General features: G+C 44.6%; 1 protein-coding gene across 2 annotated transcripts in view; it reads left to right on the top strand.

The window, feature by feature from the left end:
* The window catches only part of PAPPA (pappalysin 1), a 171,980-nt gene that overhangs the window by 124,657 nt on the left and 27,167 nt on the right, over positions 1 to 20,156 (top strand). The window contains exons 14-17 of one of the 2 annotated variants that reach the window (XM_010720813.2): positions 7,480 to 7,648; positions 13,438 to 13,621; positions 16,379 to 16,589; positions 17,172 to 17,343. In XM_010720813.2, the coding sequence (XP_010719115.1) occupies positions 7,480 to 7,648; positions 13,438 to 13,621; positions 16,379 to 16,589; positions 17,172 to 17,343 (736 nt within the window). Of the gene's footprint in view, positions 1 to 7,479; positions 7,649 to 9,200; positions 9,563 to 13,437; positions 13,622 to 16,378; positions 16,590 to 17,171; positions 17,344 to 20,156 lie in introns of those variants that run through there. The other variant, XM_019621403.1, reaches the window with a different exon arrangement.

Raw genomic sequence — 20,156 nt, forward strand, 5'->3', positions numbered from 1 at the left:
AAAAAAAAAAAAAAAAAAGAGTATATCTATAGCTAAATCAATCCAGTCAGTGTGTTCTGACCTAGATTCAAGGAGTCTGATCGTTCCGTGCAAGAGGTTGTGTAAATGGAGAGGCCCAAAGACAGCAGTACCGAGTTGTAGATGAAAAGTGCAGTTTGTGCACGTTTGGCCAAAGCCCAATGCAGGAGGGACAGAAAAAGAGGGAGAAGGACCCATGGAAGGTGCAAAGCACAGGGAGTACACGGGGCACAGGATGACATTCCTCCCTCTCGTTTTGCAGTGGGGACTGAACCGTTTGTTCACTTATGAAATTAGAAGTGCTCTGTGTTTAGAAAGTTATTTCCTTATTAAAAAATGCTTTCCCCTTAGGCAAAGCTTCAGAGGGCCTCTGCAGCGCAGCCACGCAGCCTTCAGAAATCTCCTGAAGAAGGATCACCCTCTCTTTGCTGCTTTTTTTTTTCCTTTTCCTTGAATTTTTGGTAGTGTTTTGTGTTGCCGGTGCAGCGCACCGTCCCAGCCCTTTGCTCTCTAACACGTCAGCCACAGCCCTTCTTGGTCAGGGGAACATTGCAGGTCTTGCAGGTTGCAGTGCTGGGTTGGACTTTGAGCTGCCCATGTCAGTGAAGGAACCAGAGACTGAAAGAGAGCCCTGATCCAAAGCCAGTTGAATCAGTGGTTTTTTTTTCCACTGATTGCAGTGCTGTAATGGTAGGTATCCATCTGCTCCTGCGGTGGGATCGTTTGGGGTGACGGTGTGTGCTGTCTTCTGTACCGTGAGCTCTAAGCAGTTCCAAGATGTTGTGCTGTGCAGCCAAGAGGCAGGTGAGCATCAAGGCCCTTTGCTCTCTTTCTGCTTCGTTGTTTTCCTCAGTAAGAACATAGAGAGGGACTTCTTGTATTCATCTTAACCAGGTTAGGAGCTGGGTACTCCCCTTTTACCACTCATGTTCTTTGCCAGATCTCATCTGAGCATGATCCCATGCAGCCCACACTTCCTACTACCCTTTCCCCACTGGTTGCATTTGCCTGATACAATTTCTTTTTATTTGGTTATTTTTGAAAGGAACTTTTCCTTCTTATGCACAAGCATTGACTTCACCGCTTTCATTTTCCTTAGGTAAACATGGATATTTTTGCCTGCTTTTTGGCTTCTTTCTACAAGAGATATTATTTCTCTCTCTTCAAGGAGAATTATTTTGGTTGGAGAGGATTTATAGGCAGATACAGGCTCTTCTAGGCAAGGGTGCAGACTTTAAATATGTGAGCGAAAAGAAATATATCGGCCCTTAAATGTGAACACCGTTTTTATTATGAGGGTGAGTGGATCTTTCCCATGAGTTAGGGGCAACCTAATAAACGATAATAAAACACATGCTCTTTTTTCCCCCCTCAAAATATGCATTACAGTTTGTATTTTAAAAGAGAAAAAGGAGCTTTAAATGTGAAAATCCCATCCAACTTTATAGGTAACTGTCCTTAGCCATCGTTAGCTCTTTTTGAAAATCCATTGCATCCTCCTGAAAGCGTTTATAGAGGATTTAAGAAAATTCTCTGTACTTTCCAGTTGTGTTTTTCCAGTTGTTGTTGTGTTTTCTGCCACAGCTGACCACAAGCTTTACCCAACTGCTGGAGATGGGCTGTAAAAGCAATGTGCTTTATTTTCACATTGCATCCTCAGACCAGATATGGCGACCAATTAGTTCTCTGGCACTGTCTTTGTACTTATGTGGCTGAAATGATTGCACTTGTATTATTTCCTGTTCAGCCTTGTGGAGATCATATAGGTCAGTGGGCATGGTAGAGATGGATTGATGGTTGGACTAGATGATCTTAGTGGTCCTTTCCAACTTTAATGACTCTATGATTCTGTGACAGTGAAATGAGATGAGCAGAAGCAGTCGTATCGTTCCCCCCAACGTGGTCGTTTGAGCTCCATGGAAACCTGTGCATTGGGGCTGCCTTTGGCAGTGGTTCCTCAGCAGTCAGGACTTTGACTTTGTCACCATGTAAGAAACAAGAGCAGGGGTTGCCTACGCCTGGCAAGGCATTCTCTGCCAAGTGCTGCTTCTCCTGGGCAGCATTCTCCCTTCATCTCACCTGGTCACCAAGGAACAGGAGCCCACTCCATCCTCTTTGCTTTGTCTTGTTCTCTTTTGCTGTCAGCTCCTCCAAGAAGAAATGAAATCTTCAGTAGTTTAGCAAACGCAATTGCCCTTTATAACTGTAGTTATTTTTTTTCCTTCTTATACCAAAAGAACAGGTCTCCTCATCTCTGTTTTTGTTATTTAATGCAGCTTTCTATGTACTGTGTGGGCCGCCTTTCCCCTGCCCCTTCCCCCTTCCCTGTGTTCTGTCATTAAGCACAATCTCTGTCAGCTTGGTTCTGGTGAAATTAATGAATTTCTCACAGAACTGTTAATCATAGGAGCTTTGGTCCGTGACATGTGTTATAATTCAGTGGGTTTTTAACCTTCGCCCCATTTTGGTAATTGGCAGACGGCATCATTTGGCTTTTATTAAAGTGGAACGCGATGCCATTTCTTTGTTTGTGGAGAGCTGGCGGGGCTGTGAGCACACAGGCACCCAGGCCTGCCCCAGTGTGTGGGGCCCTGAGTGCGTTATGGGTTCCATAGGGTCCCTGGGCAGCAGAGCTCACAATATGGTGTGCACCGAGCCCATCCCTGGAGCCATTGCCCCATCAAGTGTGGGGACAGGCATGCCCTGCCTCTGCTCCCCCACAGCTCACCTGGGGCTGGATTGAGTGTTTTCAGTAAATCTCAGTGTTGTTGTGCATTCCTGACCCCACCTGTTTGCATCCGGGGGTTCCTTGGGGTTGCTGTTGGGGTCGGACTCGGTGGCACTGCAGTGAGATTGCTGAGGGGGTCTGACTGGGGTGTCTGCACTCGTGGGCCAGATGTGATGCAAACAGGGCTGCATTGCTCTTCCAATGGCATGATCAGCACAGGCTCACCAGTCCCCATCTTGCTTCAGGATTCAGGTAGATTTCTTTGAGTTTTTGTGTTCGTACAAGGAGATCAATTTGGGTTTTTTTGGAAATCCAAAGAAGATAAGCTCATTGCCACTCTTGCAGTTTGTACCTTTTTCACTTCTGAAGCTGCAGCAAAGAATGTGAAGGCAGCCTTTGCTTCTCCAAATGGCACATCTATCTTTGGATTAGAGAGAGAACTTACTCTTGTCTTCAGAGGGATCTCTACAGAGAGAGAAGACAAACTTACTGTAACCATAAATCTTTCCAGAAACACCCTCAGAAGGCCACATGGTGTGAGATGTATGTGTGGTGCTACAGAACAAAACCTCAGGATGCTCCAGGTCTGCAGCTGAGGTTGGCCTAGGCTGAGGAACAGGGACTTTGTGAATTGGATGATGGTTGAAGTCTTCTCATACACAAGTGTGTGCTGTATTCCTTTATGCTCACCTATGCATATATGTGTGTCGAAGCTGTCGCTGAGGAAGCAGATAATTAGGGCGCTGTGTTAAGATGAGTTTTTGGAAAAGTGCTTGACCCCAGGGTTAAGGAAAAAAACATTTGGCTGCTGTAAGCTTTTTGAAGGAGGAAGTGCTGGTTTGTTTTTGTGCGAGGAAGGAAGAGTTCCACTTAATTGTTACAATTTTCTATAAACATGTTAAAATACAAATGTTTCTAGGATTGTGTCACCGAGACCCCAATTTAGCAAAGCCTCCAGCTATTTCCTTACATCCCCCTGTAGTCAAATCTATCAGTGGGACTTAACCATGCTTTTGAAGTTAAGCACATATTTAAGTGCCTTGCTGAACTGGGGCCAATATTGGCACAGAGAAATAAAGATTTAGAGGCTAATGACTGAGCTCATTTAGATTAGGGATGGGCAGAATGGATTTGAGTAAAGTAAGAACTGGCTTAGAACTTCAGCTTGCATGTGAAACTAACACAGCTCAGGGCTTTTTACATCACTGAAATGGTTTGTCTTGATCTGTGTTTTTAACATACTGCGGGCAGTGGAAACTACAAAAAATTCTTGCACTCAGCTTGGTGCAAAAATGTTGTTTTAGGAAGTTGTTCGTTCTTAGAGCAAGAAGAGGAACAGGTGAATCATGAGGTGGATCTCGTAAAATACACAACGTAGAGAATAACCCAGGCACCAATGGTTGATTCTTATTTATATTGGAATGCCGAGTGGTCTTTGGGTCACTTTCCTGGCTTTTGTCCAGTACTTTTGCGAGCAATTCCCAGATGCATCTGGGGAGTCAGGATTGACCAGGGATGACTTGGAATAGGCAGTGTTGATGAAGTCACCCAGTTTTGATTGCAAGAAAATGGGTTGAGCTGTCCCATGCTAGGAAGCAACATCAGTTATAGTAGAAGTGATTTAATGCTCGGATACTCTATATTGTTTCTTTCCAGAGTAATTCACAGTTTCTGGAACATGTGATGATTAACCACTGTTAAATGGCAGTACCCAAGCAAGAGCTTCTGTAACCCACAGTTCTGTAATACGGATTTGATGGGTTCTTTGTCTAAGTTTCCTACTTGCAGATATTCTTTTCTACTTTATTCCACATTTGCAGAACTCAATTCAAGATCGTGACTTCAAAATTCATTGGGATTTATGGCTGACAGTAGCTGATACCAAATTGGAACCAGTAGCTAGAGAACCAGAAATATTTAAATTAGAAACATTTGGTGGCAGTGGTTGTTTTTTTGCAAAAAGTGAATGGTTGTATTGTTTGTCACTGAAGTCATTCATATAGAGTTACAGACAGAGAGAGCTGCCCAGATGATCTGCTAACCAAGGCATAATCTGGAGCCTGGGGGGGGTGGCTAAAAATGTTCCCTGGCCAGTTAAAAAGACCACAAGGGGACTTGTAAACAGAAAGAAGAACATCACAATAAGTGTTTCTTAATGCCTTTGTCTGTGGCGTTTCAGTTCTGTAGGACTTTTAAGCCCAGGCTTGCTCATCTGGTGTCCTGATCTGAACTCAAGAAATTAGATTCTTTCTCTCCTTTACATTGGAGGAAATGAAAAGCAATGCCACTTTTTGTGTTGCTCCACGTTTCTCCAGATTTCTCTTTGTGCAAATTGCAGAAGTTTTCTTAGGCTCATCCTTCCTTTGGAAGCCATTCAAGCCTGAATTCAGTTCTACATCGGTGCGTTGAACATTGGTTAACATGAGACATTATATGAAATAGGTCTTCTGTTATTTTATTTCTCCAAGTTTTGTGCAAAAATGTTTTCAGATTATGCATGTTTTGCAATGGGCATGAAGGTTTGCAATATTGTGCTTCTGAGAATGGCTTGGCGGCAATGTTCATTTTTTTCCTCAATGAGTCAACTTCCTTGTCTCTGGAGTCTTGGCATGGAAGGAACTCATATGGCAGCTTCACTGTCTGAAAAATGGAGGGGAATGAAATAATGCTTAGATTTCACATGTAGGTGAACTGGGACATGTAGTGAGGATTCAGTGAGGCATCATTCATCAGTTATGCTCTCTGAGCGTCCGTGTACAGACATTCTTCTAATTAACTGGTTGTATACTCAACTGGTGACTAACCAGCTGCCCTAGGCAGCCTCACGTGCTGCAGTTCACACTCTTGGCTGATTTGTATTGGGCATTTGATTCGTATTGGGCATTGTCTATTCTCACCTTGTTTCCCTGCAGGAGGAGGCCACCTGGGCTCTAGAATGTACCAGCCAGTTGTTCTTCCCCCATCTCATGCACAGCCTTACCCATCGGTGAAAAGTGAAATCAGTGGCAGTTTAAATTTGTAGGTCAGGCAGTGAGTTGCACTGACTGGAAAACATGCATGAAGCCCTTGGTAAAGAGGGATCCTACTGAAGGCAGGGTCATCGTGCTCTGTGATGAGCACCACTTATCAGTCATACTGCTGGCAGACCGCATGCTGTGTGTTGTGTATGAGGATACTGACCTGGCCAGTGCAGAGAGAGAATTCTTCTTCCTCAGCCCCACTGATGTCAGTACTTTGTGCAGGATGAGAAAATAAGGTCTGTTTGAATGTAGGAATTGTGTATAGCCCATCACACTGCAGGGAAGGGCTGCCACTGAACAAGCAACCTTAAATGACAGGCAGCAAGCGCTTCTCATATAGCACTGGTCTGGGAGAGAGAAATGAGCTGTGGAGGTGCATGATGCTGTCATTTCACCTGGCACAGAAGTCAGCAGAGACATGTGCAAATGTGCTTCTCCATTGCTAATGTGGGCATAACAACACCAGCCCAGGTGTCTCACAGGGGTGTTATGAAAATTAATTAGATTATGTCTGCGCAATGCTTTGAACACAGCAAAACATCATGGGCATGCTAAGTCCTGTGCTTAGTGAGGTGGATGGCTTTTTGGTGGCTCTTAACCTGTTTTCTAGGAGATAGGAATATCTGGCTTGCAATCAGTTTCAAGAGATGTGTGTTGATGCATTAATTCCTTCTGTAACTTCTGTGTTTTGGGTACTTCACCCATAAAGTTGGTGAATGATGTTAAGATTTTCCCTCCTCAGAATTTAGCTGTAGTTAATTTAAATTCAGTTTAACTCTCAGTAAAGGCAAATTGCTTTATAGAAATCTTTAACCCCAGAAACTCTGTCACTAATCCAACAGAACATCTTTGCATTTTCTTTAGGATTCTCAATACTTTCATTGCCCTGGAGCTGAGGGACGGTCCCACACTCCATTTCACGCTATGCTAAAATGTTTGACTCAAGTCATCAGAAATAGTTAAAGATCTGATGTCTGCTAGACATCTCCGAGTATACAAGAATAAAACAAAATGCTCTTTTTACAAGTTACGCTGAATGTTAGAATAATTCACTGCAGGGAGAGTGGTGAGTTTCCATCTGGGGAAACATTTTATGGATGGCAGGACAGCAAGCAGAGAGATCTGAAATGACAGCATGCTGCTGAGCTTGATAAGAGCTTATCAACACAGCTACACGACCGATATTTGGTGTTCCCCGTGAAGTGGAATAAAGTGGATGTGTTGATTGCTATCGAGTTTCACAGAGATAAGAGAAACCCTTCCTCACACGTACACACATGCACACTTATCACTGGCAGTATCAGGCACTCCTGAATTCAGCAGAGCCTGTAGCTTGGAAGGGGCACAAGCACTGCTCTTGAAGGGGATTGCTCACATGGGGAGTACAGATGCATGTTGGTACAGCACAGGAAGGCCGTGGTGCTGTTGTTTGTGTTGTTTCTCTCTGAGAGTGTTACAGAACAGAAAGCCGTTCTGCAGACTTGGCAGCCTCTTCCCTTTTGCCACAAGACCCATCATTTGCTCTCGTCATCACCATTCCCACTGCCCCAGTCCTTCAGAAGATGCAGCTAAAGGGTGTGCTGGTTGGTCAGGAGCACTTTGCTGAGTGGGTCCGGCGTGCAGTCATGTCCCCGCAGCCTGGCACACAAGCTTGCTTTTTTTCGAATGAACTAAAGGAACTGAATGCAGATTCCACTTCTTGTCTCCCCACAGCTGTGTCCATTACTCCTGCGAAGCCACAGACTGCCAGAAGCTGGAGATCGACAACGCGTTGCTGGACTGCAGCGGGGGTGGGTGGTACAACGGAGCCCAGTGCAACGTGAGCTGCAGGACGGGCTACATTCTGCAAGTCCAGAGAGATGACGATCTCAGCAAGAGCCAGGTTTGTGCTGCTGGTTTTGTGTGACCCACAAAAGACGGATGAGCAAATGGGTGTGGAGAAGTTGAGAAATAACCCAAAATCTCAGCTCTGCTTTGGGACAGGACCTTATCCAAATAGTTTTTCTCCAAGTAGGAGCCATCTGACTGCATGAAGAGGTTCTGACAGTGAGCAAATCTCAGATGTTGCCCAATTTTAGAGATTTTGGGGAGTTGAAACTAGATGATCATTATGGTCCTTTTCAACCCAGTGATTCTATGATTTTTCAACCCAAAATGTTTAATTGTGTGCATAGGCTTTCTCTGATCTCACTGGCTTTACTCAACCAAATGGAGTTTCTTGGGTTGTTCTTTTGGGGAAGTGGGGTGTTTGTTTCTTACCAGTTTCTAAGTAAAATTTCTCCTTTTGTTCCTAGTGTTGGGGCTAACAATGTCTTAACTCTTTTGCAGCATCTCAGTGCACCTGCTTCCCAGCACACTGAAATGCATATCAGGGGACAGGAAGCATGTAAACCTTTTTGCTTCCAATCAAAGCATAGAAAACTCACCCCAGTGGTTTGGGTTTCATTTGCTGTTCTCTTGTAGTAATCCAATCTCACAAATGCAGCATGACCCAATGCAGAGCGCGGGGCATTCAGAAGAACTGCCAGTCTCCTTAAGCACTGGGAAAATGCACAAATGCATTATTTGGGGAGGTGGGCAAAATGTACATATGGTATATGGGCGTGTGCTTGAAGCAGTGGTCTTGTCATGATGGGGTGGTGGTGGCCTCCATTGGCACCTTCCAGCCTGTTGTGGGACAGCACACACATCTGGGGCTGGGGGCAGGCAGCTGCTCTCGGCAACCTGTCTGTATTTGTGAACTATCGTGTTCTTCACGAGCTCCCAGAGAGGGGAGACAGAGAGGAGGGGAATGAGTCAGCCCTTTCAACTCAATTACAAAACAAATACAGGACCCCGCGAGCTGGGCCTCTTCCATCCTAATTGGCATCAGCACCAGAACCCCAGCTCCAGCTGAGCAGTTTTACAGAACAGAAAACAAGTTCTCAAACGAGCCTGAATGGCTGAACCAGGAAATAGTTGGAAATGATCTGTACATTGAGCACGCAGGAATCCAAAACCAAATAAAACAGCCTAAACGTGTTTCACCAATGCTGTGTTATTTAAATGCAAAAAGTACCTTTTGGGAAGGCTCAGCCAACTGTATTTGGTTTTGCTCTGAGAAGTTTGGTTTCGGAGCCTTGATCAGATTCATATGACAGGAGTGGAGGCTTTTAGCACCCTTAGCTAATGTGATTCTCTGCCTGTTACAACATCCTTCCTCTCACTCTGCTCTACTATTGCACTTTTTGTCTTTTTACCACTGATACAATCTGAGAGCCCTATGGATTTGTTTGCTCTGTGCTGTGCAGGGATGGAGCGAAGCATCTTAAAGATGTCCCTGCTCAGCAGAGCACTATCAGCACATGCTTTGCAAGTGCATATGCTTCAGAGATCTGTCGAATAGGAACAGACAGTTTCTTTCCCCATCATCTTGTTTTATTTCTTTCTGTAAGGTGTTTCAAGCCAGAATTTGTGGAACGTGCATGCAAGAAATGAACTATCAGAGCAACTCCAGAATCTGTGGTTTGGACTCCTTGTATTGTGTTGTATTGAATTGCATGGTGCTCCTGCCACAAATCTTTCCCAGCTTCAGTTCTTCTTCTGATCACAAGCAGTTGGAGATGAGATGGAATACGTGGCTTGTTATCTCTGCTCATGGGACTTCAAGCTTTTCCATAAAGCTGGTGGTTCTTTCACTGTTGTAATTCAGTTGGGTGTGTGTCCTGCTTAGACTGATTGGTGGGACAAGAGCTGTGTTTTTTTCCTGCTTAACTGACAGTGTGGAGGGCTGCACAAGGAGGAGGAAGGAAAGGAGTTTTATACATGCTGATACTTCATTCTTGAGTGGGAAGGAGACAAAGGAGAGGTGCAGTGCCTCAAAGAGCAGTCCAAACATTGGTGGCCCATGACTGCAGCATGCTGATGATGACTGACACACAAGTGAGGACACTCTGGTTTAGCATCTGAACCACATCCATCTTCTGTAATTCACTGAAAGGCAAGGAAAAAAAAGAAAAAAAAGATGAACAGAGAATTAAAAGCAAAGTTTTCAAAAGCACCTTGGAGATGGAAGGGCACAAGTCACATTTCAAATCAATCTTTTACTTCTAAAGGTTTTTTGAAAATCATCCTAACAGTTCCTGCACTTTCTGGCCTCTGTGTCTTCTTGAAGCCACCATTTTAAAAAAGCTTGGGGAAAAAAACTTCATTCATCTTTGCTCTCTGAGAAGTTCCTGTTCCCAAACCCTGTAAAACTCCATAAAATCACCAAACCTTAAAAACATCAGCCCCATGCACAGCAGAAACCATTTGGTGCTGTTAAAACGAAACAAAACAAAACCTGAGCTGTTTTCTTTCTCTGAGGCTCTCTCTCATCTTCATTTAGGGATTTCAACAACAACAACAAAACGGGCTGGCATACTGATGGAGGCAAAGCCATCACGTATCTTTTTCACAAAGAAGATCCTGGGATGTTTTCATTTTCCCCCAATGTCCTCCCACCCCCCTGACAACTCCATCGCTCTTTCTTCTTCTCTCTCCCACTTCCCCCTTTGTCTTTCACTGCCTTCCTCCCCCTTGTCCTTCACTGAAAGCCCCGCTCATTCAGTTCCTTGTTGTCATCTCTCCTTGAAGCTACCACCACTGCTGCTCTGGTCAAGAGGTGTTATTTAAAACCCAGCAGCTCCCTAATGTTGTGCAAAGGCATCATCAATCATGCCAGGAAAAGAAAGCAAGGCTCATGTGGGTTCAATTAGAGGCACAGTAGTGGGCAGAAGTGGAAGAATACTTAGAGGGGAGGGCACAGCTGTTCATTTTTAAGGAGAGGAAACTTCACACGTGAAGCATCGCTTGAAGAAGGAGCCAGCTGGGATCTCGGGCAGCAGGAAGGAGACATGAATTCTCCCAAGCTCTTAAAAGTCCCAAGAAACAAATCTTCCTGACACTAGATTTGTTTAAATTTGCATCCTCTCCACTGCATTTCAATCTGCATTTTTTTCTTCTTCTTCTTTTCTCCTTCTCTCCTGCCCTCCCTCCTTGTCTAAACCTCTTTTGGAAGGCAGGACGTGAAGGGAAGCGGTTGCTGCGATGCCAGTCAAAGCAGCACAAAGTGCCCAAAGTGACAGCTAATAAACCAGATGAGAAAACCGAGTGCTTTGCGTGGGCTGCTGTGTGCAGGGTGACCTTGTCAGAGCAGACAGGCGAAACAGGCACATGCCTGCTAAGGCGTCAGGTGGGAGATCTGCAAAGGCAGGAGCAGATGCTGCCACAAAGACCCGATGCCGGATCCCAGGGCAGCAGTGCTTGGGCTGTGCTGTATGCAAATACCCCAAGGTGTTTCCTTCTGAGGTCCTGCAGCCAGGTGCTGCCGTGATCCCACCCTCCAGTGGCACGTTTGGGAAGGAGAAGCTGTAAGCCACTGGGTGCCATCTGCAATGCTTTTTGCAGTAGCGTTGTCCTCTGCGCTTAAAATCAAAGCCATCATCGTTGCTGCATGGTGGGAGGCTGGCTCTGTTATGTCCTGCTACACGCACACACTCCTATCACTTGAAGTTATGCTGCTTAGTGATAGACCTGCTCTAAAATGTTTCATTATTACATCTGACCATCAGCTTCCATCATATAAGTGTGGAATTTCCACACTTTTCATTGGAAAAAGATGAGAAATACAGGTCCTGCCCACATGGGCTCTGCTTCTCTGCGTGGGAATGGCCATACCAGTGTGCCAGGAGGAGGAAAAGGCATATTGGTCTGCAGGAGGTGACTCTTCCAGACTGGTTAGTAGTTTTGTTGGGAAAGTACCATGGAGAAAATGGCAGAGTTGAAAACGTGAAGACTGATCTTTTGTCACATCGAGTTCTAGAAGGCAGAAATAAAGCACAGTGAGGTGTAGCTGTAGCAGGAGATCACTTCAAGGTAGGGTGGCCCCAGGGATGCTGCATTTCCAAAAGGCTGTCATGTTCTGCAGCCTTCAGCTAACAAAGACCATGCCTTCAGAAGTGCTAGCTTGGACAAAACATTCTTGCCCATTTTTTGTAAGGTGTGACTGTTGTGCATAGATATTGCATCTGTTTCCATTTTTGTATTATATTCTGTAATTTGAACTCTTTATTTGGTGTTCTGTAGAGCAGCATCTGATATGCAGTTCTGTCATTGGAGAAACTCCCTTGTGCCCCACACTGTGTTTCAACAGCAGGTATCAGCTAGAAGGAGCAATCTTTTATTCTCAAACTAGATCACACCAAGACTAAGCAAGGAATTCTTGGAGTGGAAGCTCCATCATTGATAGAGTTTCCCTGTGCTCAGTGTAGAGCTAGCATCCAGCAGAATACAGTCCCAGCCCCTTTTCCTTTATGTTTGGACAGCCCCTTGGGTTTGTGCTTTAACCTCCTGCTGTGCACCTTGAGGTGCCCTGCAGGCACAGTGCTGGAGCACAACTCGATAACAGCATCTGCTAAGGGGGATGCAGGCTTTGCTGTGTCCTGGAGCCGCCCAGCCTGGAACACAAGTGTGGTGCTGCTGCTATGCACGTGCAATATGAAGACATGGGAATATGCTGTCATCTCTTCTCCTGTGGCCATCAGAATTACACAGCAACCTCCTGAAAACACAGACATCTTCAAGTCATCATCTAGCTACAGAATATATATATATATAACAGTGCAAACAATCCACTGGACAATAAAGAATTAAGAGTCACTGGGGAGCAAAATGACTGGAATGAGAACACAGAGTGTCATTTCACCTGAGCATTCCATGAATCCCCAGATGTGCTACTCTAAATGTGTAGAAAAGGCATTTTTTTTCTATCAGCAGTGCTCCCTGTTTAAATAAACTGCATGGTCTAGAAAAGGGGTTTTGTGCCCACTTGGGAAGTGTCCAGTTTCTCAGCTCTGGGACTGCTTTTTCCATTCTGAATGCAACCATATATCAAAGAGAGACAGGTCTGAACTTCTGCTGAAACCATTAGGGTGTTTTTGCAAAAAGGGAATCCAGGTCTCTTTGATGTGTGCTAGAAAAATTTCCCTTCCTTTTATAAAGCCAGATCAATGGCTGGCGGTGCAAATCTCATGCGAGCGTACCAGCCTGAATAAAATATTCCCCAGGGACAAAGGAGTGCTGCTGTACAGCTTGGTCAGATTCCTCGCTGGTATCTTCCCCTTCCACAGTATCTTGTGTTTGTGTTTCTCACATTTCTCTTTCTCCTGTCCCTCTCTTTATTCTGGTATGGGGGGAAGAGTCGTGCTTTCAAAATCATCGCATCTAATCTGTGACCATTTTCCCTTCTTGGTTAGAAGGCAGATGTGTTGTTTATTCTGTTCTCAGGATTTCAGTCTGCTGCGTTGTTGGGTTATTCCTCAAATCCGTAGAAGTGTAGCTTTGATGTAGCTATTGATATTACGGTGGCCTTAGGGAAGTCAGAGCACAGAAACTAACTCTATTCAACATCTCTTGTTGAGAGTTTCTGCCAAGTAAACATATGGGCAGGATGCTCTTGGGTCTGTCCGTTGCAGAATCCTACAGGAACAGTCGGTCTGTCAAGTGTGCATGGCCCTGATGCCCCAAGGCACTCTAGTGACTTTGTTTTACTTTACTTGCGAGACACAAAATCAATGGTTGTTATCAGGCTTTAAACAGCTTTGGTCTCTCCTTTGCTGGCTGTGGTGGCTGTAGTTGTGTCTCTTCTTCCAGACGGAGTCCAGCATCACCATGACCTGCACGGATGGGAAGTGGAGCAAGCAGGTGACCTGTGAGCCCGTGGACTGTGGTGTCCCAGACCAATACCACGTCTACCCAGCCACGTTCAACTGCAGCGAGGGGACCACCTTTGGCAAGAAATGTTCCTTCACGTGCCGACCTCCTGCTCTTCTAAAAGGTAACAGGGGCTATCGAGCTGGGAATGGCTGCACAGCTAGCACAGACTGATGCCAGTAATATATGTTACTTTCGCTGCTTTTTTAGAATTCTTTATGATATTTTAAGTATGAAGAATTATGAGAGTCTAGGGAAGGTTTATTTATATTAGAAGCTAAGTTCCTTTGCATCTCCCTGTTACCTTCCTTTGACCTTTGCTTGATCGTGGCTGGCCGGGCAGGAATGACGCTAAATATTACTTCCATACAACCAAAACACAGAAAAGTCATGGGGATCAATCAAACTGAACTCTCATCTTTTCCCATGTCTTTGCTTTTTTTCTGTGCCTGTCTCCCTCCTATGCCTCCTCCACGTGCTTGGAAAGGAGGGAGAAGACTGAAAAGTTCCACATCCCAGTGGCACAGTCCCCCATCATTGTTGTTCTTGGTCCACCCATCACTTCTCTCTTTTTGCTCACTCGTCTTGCTCTAATTCTGACTTTCTCTTTTCTTCATGTTTGAGAATCTCTGCAAGTTCTCATTCTTAAAAATAACTCTGCTACATTCTCTCTTTTTCTCTCCCATCTTTCCTGCTGCTTTGCTGGTAGCATCCCCATCCTGCTCAGCACCATCCACGCTTTCGTTCACTGTCAGCTCACCTTTCTGATCTGGTCCTAAGGAAACAAGAAAATTTATCACTGTTAATTTGAAAGAACATTAAAGCCAAATAAACATGTCACCTTGCACTGAAGTAATCTTAACTGCTGTTTTTGACTCAGGTACAATTGCTGTATAAGCTCTTTTTGTACACTTGGTGTCACCTCCTCTGCTAGGATTCACTGCACATTCCAGAAGAGGCATGTGAAGTATTCCACGTTTCAGTGAAAGGATATGTTTGTTGATTTCTTTATACATAACCAAATTACTCAATTCTTTTAACTCAGATTTGGGAAGGTAACCACAAGAAGCCAACCCACAGTGAAAGCTAAGGCTCAAGGGGGAGATTTTTATCAAAAATTCCCTTTTTCCATTCACATTCTCAGAGGATCATTTTCACCAAGGAGGTTTTTTTTTAACTGAAAATCCTTGGAGTTCTTTTGAGGGAGAGCACGAAAACAATGTTCATGGATCATAGAATCGTACAGTGGTTTGGGTTGGAAGGGACCTTAAAGATCATCTCATTCCAACCCCCCTGCCATGGGCACAGAAACCTTCCACTAAATGAACTGATGTTAATGATCTTGGAGGAATGTAAAATTACCCCAAGAATCCAAGTGGCTGAGCATCAGAGAGTAGAAGTCATGACCAGAAGGAGCTGGTGACTCTGGCAGGGGTAGCTGCAGGATCCATAACCCACCATGGGTCAGGGAGTACAGCTGTGGGTTTTAGCATCACTTCACTTTTGTCCAGACACTCTGTGAGTTGTAAGTTAATGACACCACTTGGTGTACAGCCATCGGTGATGACTAATAGATATTGCCACTAAACTTCTGGAGAATGGCGTTCAAATGACTCATGCCTAATTCAATCACTGACGTCATGACAGCACCGTCGGTAATGTCACAGCTTATCACATTGCAGTGGTAGTATGATATCACCATGACTGGTCTGCAGAGCTGCTGCATGAGTCAGAGGAGCATGCTCGTGCTCCAGAAAAGAGCTTTTTTCTGTTCAAAATACCTCTGCAATCATCCGCAGCTGGGGAGGGGAGAGAAAAAGCCAGGGCTGATTTAATGAAACTTCTCTTATCTTTGTAGAAAGGGCAGGAGGGCTCCTCCACATAACTTCCTGAGCCCTCCAGAGCCTTTTGTTTTCTTCTTTGAATTCCAGCATCATGCCCAGGCTCTCTTCCTTTCCTCTCAAGGAGGAGGCACTGCTCTGGGGTTTGCAGTTTGTCAGTATTATTTTGGATAACACCAAAGTTGGCTGACTGCTGAAAACACTCCTTGTGGGTTGAGAAGAGTTCCTGCAGCAATGCTCAAGGATTTCAATAGAGTTTTAGGGATTTTTGAAGGGTTAGTGGCTCATAGCTGCGTTTTGTTTCTTAGGAAAAGCTTATTCCTTTTTAACATGGAGTATAAAATAACAAAGAATGTGAAGTGCTCTAAGACAAAGCTACTCTTAGCTTAACCTTCTGAAGTCAAGTAGGTCACAGCAGAGGCAAGGGAACCTATCATACCTTTTACCTGTGAGGTCCTAGCCAGGAAAGCTTCCTAAGGAAAACAAGTCTCTAATGAGTATTATGAATCATATTTATCACAGTAGTCCCCAAGGACTGAAAGTCCTCAGCTGAGAATGGCTCCTCAACATGTTGGAGTAGTGACTGTGATGCTAACAAACAGATGCTGCTCCAAAAGGCTCAAAATTGAATCAAAAAGAACTGATTCAGTGTATGGGTAGAAGGCAGAAGAAGAATGAAGAATGTAATGGCACTGAACACTGCCTTAAGGTGGGTGGCTCCGTGGCTTTGGAGAAGAGGGAGCTGATGTACAAAGCAGGCTTTCTTTCAGAGAGCAAAATAAGGAAGAGAAATACAAAGCCAGTGAGGTTTCACCTACCCTATTGCATTTCCTGCAATAAGCACTGTCTGCCTGATGTCTCCTGAAAACAAGAGTCCTTAATGATTTAAAACCATCATGTAGAAAGAAAAGATGCATAGGACAGTTGAATGTGCTGAGCCAACTGAGGTGGCTGTTGATATATATTATGGGTTTAATGACATTCGGGAAATAAAAACACTCCTGCTGATCGTTGTTAACTTTGCTTTTTGTCCTTCTCAGGGAACAACAGCAACTTGACCTGCATGGAGGATGGGCTGTGGTCCTTTCCAGAGGCTCTGTGTGAACTGATGTGTCGAGCACCCTCCATCGTCCCTAATGCAGATCTTCAGACGACACGTTGCCTGGAAGATAAGCACAAAGTGGGCTCGTTTTGCAAGTACAAATGCAAACCAGGTTACCATGTTCCTGGATCCTCCAGAAAAGCAAGAAAGTACGTAAAATAGTACTGCCACACAGTCAGCATGATTCAGAAAGCCACAGGTCAAAAAGATTTCGGGAAGAAAAGATGAGTAATTTATAGCAGGATGCTGTAGGGAACACCACTGAATACTTCCTACATGAAGATAGTTGTGCACTTTCAAGGGGGCATTTGGCACCTTGCTCTGTAAATCTTTGCCAGTGCTCAAAAGCAGACCTTACCTTAGAGGTATTCTTTGATATGCAGACTGGAGAGTCCCCTTTGAAACCGTATGGGAAAGAGTTGCACTGTCGTGTCCTTCTGACTTGGCACAAACCCACTTCAAACCCACCACAGCCCACAAGGCCGGGAAGCAGTTTTTTGGGAGATGTGTTCAAGGCCAAAAGAGGACTTCAGGCTGTGTGTTGGCTTTGCAAATAATCATTATTTTCACTCAGAGACCTCATGATGCAGATTCACAATTTGTTTTCCAGGTGTTAAAAGCTCAAGCACTCTCATCCCCTGCACCTGCTAGCAGAACTCAGAAGCTCTAAAGGCTCTTAGCTGACTCAGCTGCTCACTAAATAGTCTTGTGTTTTTTTTCTGCATGGGAAGGCGGGCCTTTAAGATCCAGTGCACTCAGGATGGCACGTGGCTGCCGGGTGCTTGTGTGCCTGTTACGTGTGACCCTCCACCTTCCAAGTTCCATGGGCTCTACCAGTGCTCCAATGGCTTCCAGTTCAACAGCGAGTGCAGGATCAAGTGTGAAGATGATGACAGTCAGTCGGTGAGTCGTTCTTATCCTCATCATCTCCGGCCATAAAAGTGAGTTTTTATCTTATGGTCCTTGAGGATTCTGATCTTGGAGGGATCAAGTGCCAAACCTCCCTTGAGATCACTTGAGAACAGAGGCAGAGAGATGGAAAAGGGAAATATGTAATTAAAGTAGAAGAAGAGAGCTACTTCAGAGAGCCTGGAAATATTTTTAAGACTGTAGTAATGGTATTTATTAACTGTTAACAATAGGGGAGTAGCAAGAAATGACTGGCTGGACGAGTAATTGGTTGGAAAATCTGCTCTAGTGGCTCTGTGATGTAGGTAGATGTAATCAAATATGGTTTCTGGTATTACATTAACACAGGAGGAAAGAAGTAATAATGAATGGGTATGAGGTGTGTGCACTCATCCTGTTTGGTCATTCTATTTTACTTTGCTTTTTTTCTCCAGTTTTTTTTCCTGATACTGTTATGTATGTCATATGATGTTTTATAGGGATTGTCCCCGTACAGGTGAACTGTCTAACCTTTCATGGTTGTTTTTTTTTTTGGCTGCAAGGTGTTCATTAATCATTAGGGTCAGATCCTCATCTGGCATAAATCAGCACGTTGCCTTTGATTACCTAGGAACTTTGTTCAATGATGAAGAAGTCTGGCTTTTAATATTGTGTTTGAAATGCTTGGTTTTCCTCACCAGAGTTAATTATAGTTGTGAAATAAGTAATTTCTCCCAGAAGTGCTGCTGCCACTTCATATGCTGAGGGAGAGAAAGTGGGGATGTAGAAGCTGCTGTTCTTATATGCACTGCAGACAGCACAGTACTCTGTCAAAAGCCTTGTAATATCACTCCTGAGGATGTATGAAAAAGGGATCAGCCCTGCTATGATGTCAGTGATCCAAAACCCAACTCTGACACCTGTTCCAAACGTTAAAAGCTACAGCAGAAACAGCAGTGAGGTTTCTGAGGCTGGAAAACTACATTTGTTCCCAGCAAAAGCTGTCCTGCCTACTTCATGGGAATGAGAGGCAGAGCCTAGGGTTGTGTATCAGAACACCCTAAAGAAGTTTGGTTTGGCTGCTGTGAATTTTTGAGACGTAAGAAATGCACAGTTGGGTGCAATTTGGGTGGGGAGCTCTGGGATACAGCACCTTTGTGCATCTCTGCTTTCTCAGACTGACTGCACCAGGGCACTAACGAATGGTATGAGGGCCTTAATGGTTGCTTTGGAAGGAGCTAGACGTGAAGAGAGGCAGGGATTGGAGTTAGGGTTACATCAACAAATGAGCTGTGGAAAGTGAGAGATACAGCTACATCTCTGTTCAGTGTAAGGAAGATTGTAGTGACTGCGGGGATGCAAAAGTACCTTGAGCAAAGAAGCAGATAACATCCTAAGAAAGGGATTTGCAGAGAAAGGTATTTCCAGATATCCTAGAAAACAGACAACAGAAGATGAGGGAGGACTCCTGGCACAAGCCAGAACCACTTGAGAGGTGTTAATTATTTAAGGATTAAACCCCACTAAGTCTCTCTCAGCTATATAAGGTGATAATGCACATTGCATCCAAGCAAGAAGCCCAGCAGGGATTTTCACAAGAGATTTTGCAGGTCAGGGAATGATGGACAGGATGTTACTATAGCAATGGATATCCTGGGATCTCTGAGCACATAGCAGAAACTACACAGTAGTACTCTAGAGCACAGCCAGCTCTAGGAACGTAAATCAGGTTTCATGGCTCACCTTTAGAAATCATAATTGAACCCTGGCATGCAAACTGTGGTGGAAGTGCAACACACTTGCTAAAACAGCAAATTGTGCTCAATTATCACTTAGTCGTCTCTTCCTGAATTCATCACTGTGCTGAAAGATCATTATTCAGCTCTACAGATGGCATCTCTTAATCACCAGCAGCATAATGGTCATTTAAGCAGGTACCTCCCCCGGCACCCAGAGACAGGGTCTTCCATTTCTGCACATTGCACAAATCAGTGGTCAGATCTAAATTAATTGCACTCTGCAAGACTGGCCTTTAGGTGGGAGTCACCAAACTGGATCACATCCTGAGTCCATCTGCTCCATTATGCTTTCATAAGATTTTCTTATTACATCTAGCAATGGCCAGATGTCTAGAGAAGGGAATGCAGCTCCCATGCAGTAGTCTGCCAATGAGACCACTTTGCATCTCACTAAACATTGTTTTCATCAACGAAGCTGAGCAAAAAAAGCATTAGGGTATCATACACAAGGCTAACACCGAATGCAGTGCAATCTCCCATGTCTATACATGGGACTTGTGCAGATCCCTATGCAACAAGGGCATGGGATGCAGGGAAAAACTCCAAAGGCAAATTCAGCATCCTTGGTGGAATTGGGATCCCAGTATACAGAGCATACTACAGAATCCCCAAAGATATCCACTCTAGTCTCCAGGAGCAGGGTGAGTCGGTTGAAGGCAACAATGCAAGGAGAAGCAGAGATCCTGTCTGGTTCTTGCACTGAGCAGGGTCACTATGGGAGGCTTGGAGCCCAACCCCAGCACCCTCCCGTTGAATGTCCCCACTGCCCTGTGGCAGTGAGGCTCACAGCTCCTGCAGAACAGCTTGTGCAGAAATCCCCAATGCCACATGGATAGATCCAGCAAAAGATTGCCTGCACATTGCTTTGTTGTTTCTAAAGGGCATGATATTTCTCCCTGGACTTTGGTATTCATTCTCCAGTATTGTACAGAGAATCTTTTCTATAAGAGAAATGTCATATTCCATTCCTTGCCCATTCCCACACCAGAGGATTTGTTTCTCCTTTACACTTGCCTCTGTGCATGTCTG

Source organism: Meleagris gallopavo, chromosome 19 (genome assembly GCF_000146605.3).
Source record: "Meleagris gallopavo isolate NT-WF06-2002-E0010 breed Aviagen turkey brand Nicholas breeding stock chromosome 19, Turkey_5.1, whole genome shotgun sequence".
NCBI classification, from domain to species: Eukaryota; Metazoa; Chordata; class Aves; order Galliformes; family Phasianidae; genus Meleagris; species Meleagris gallopavo.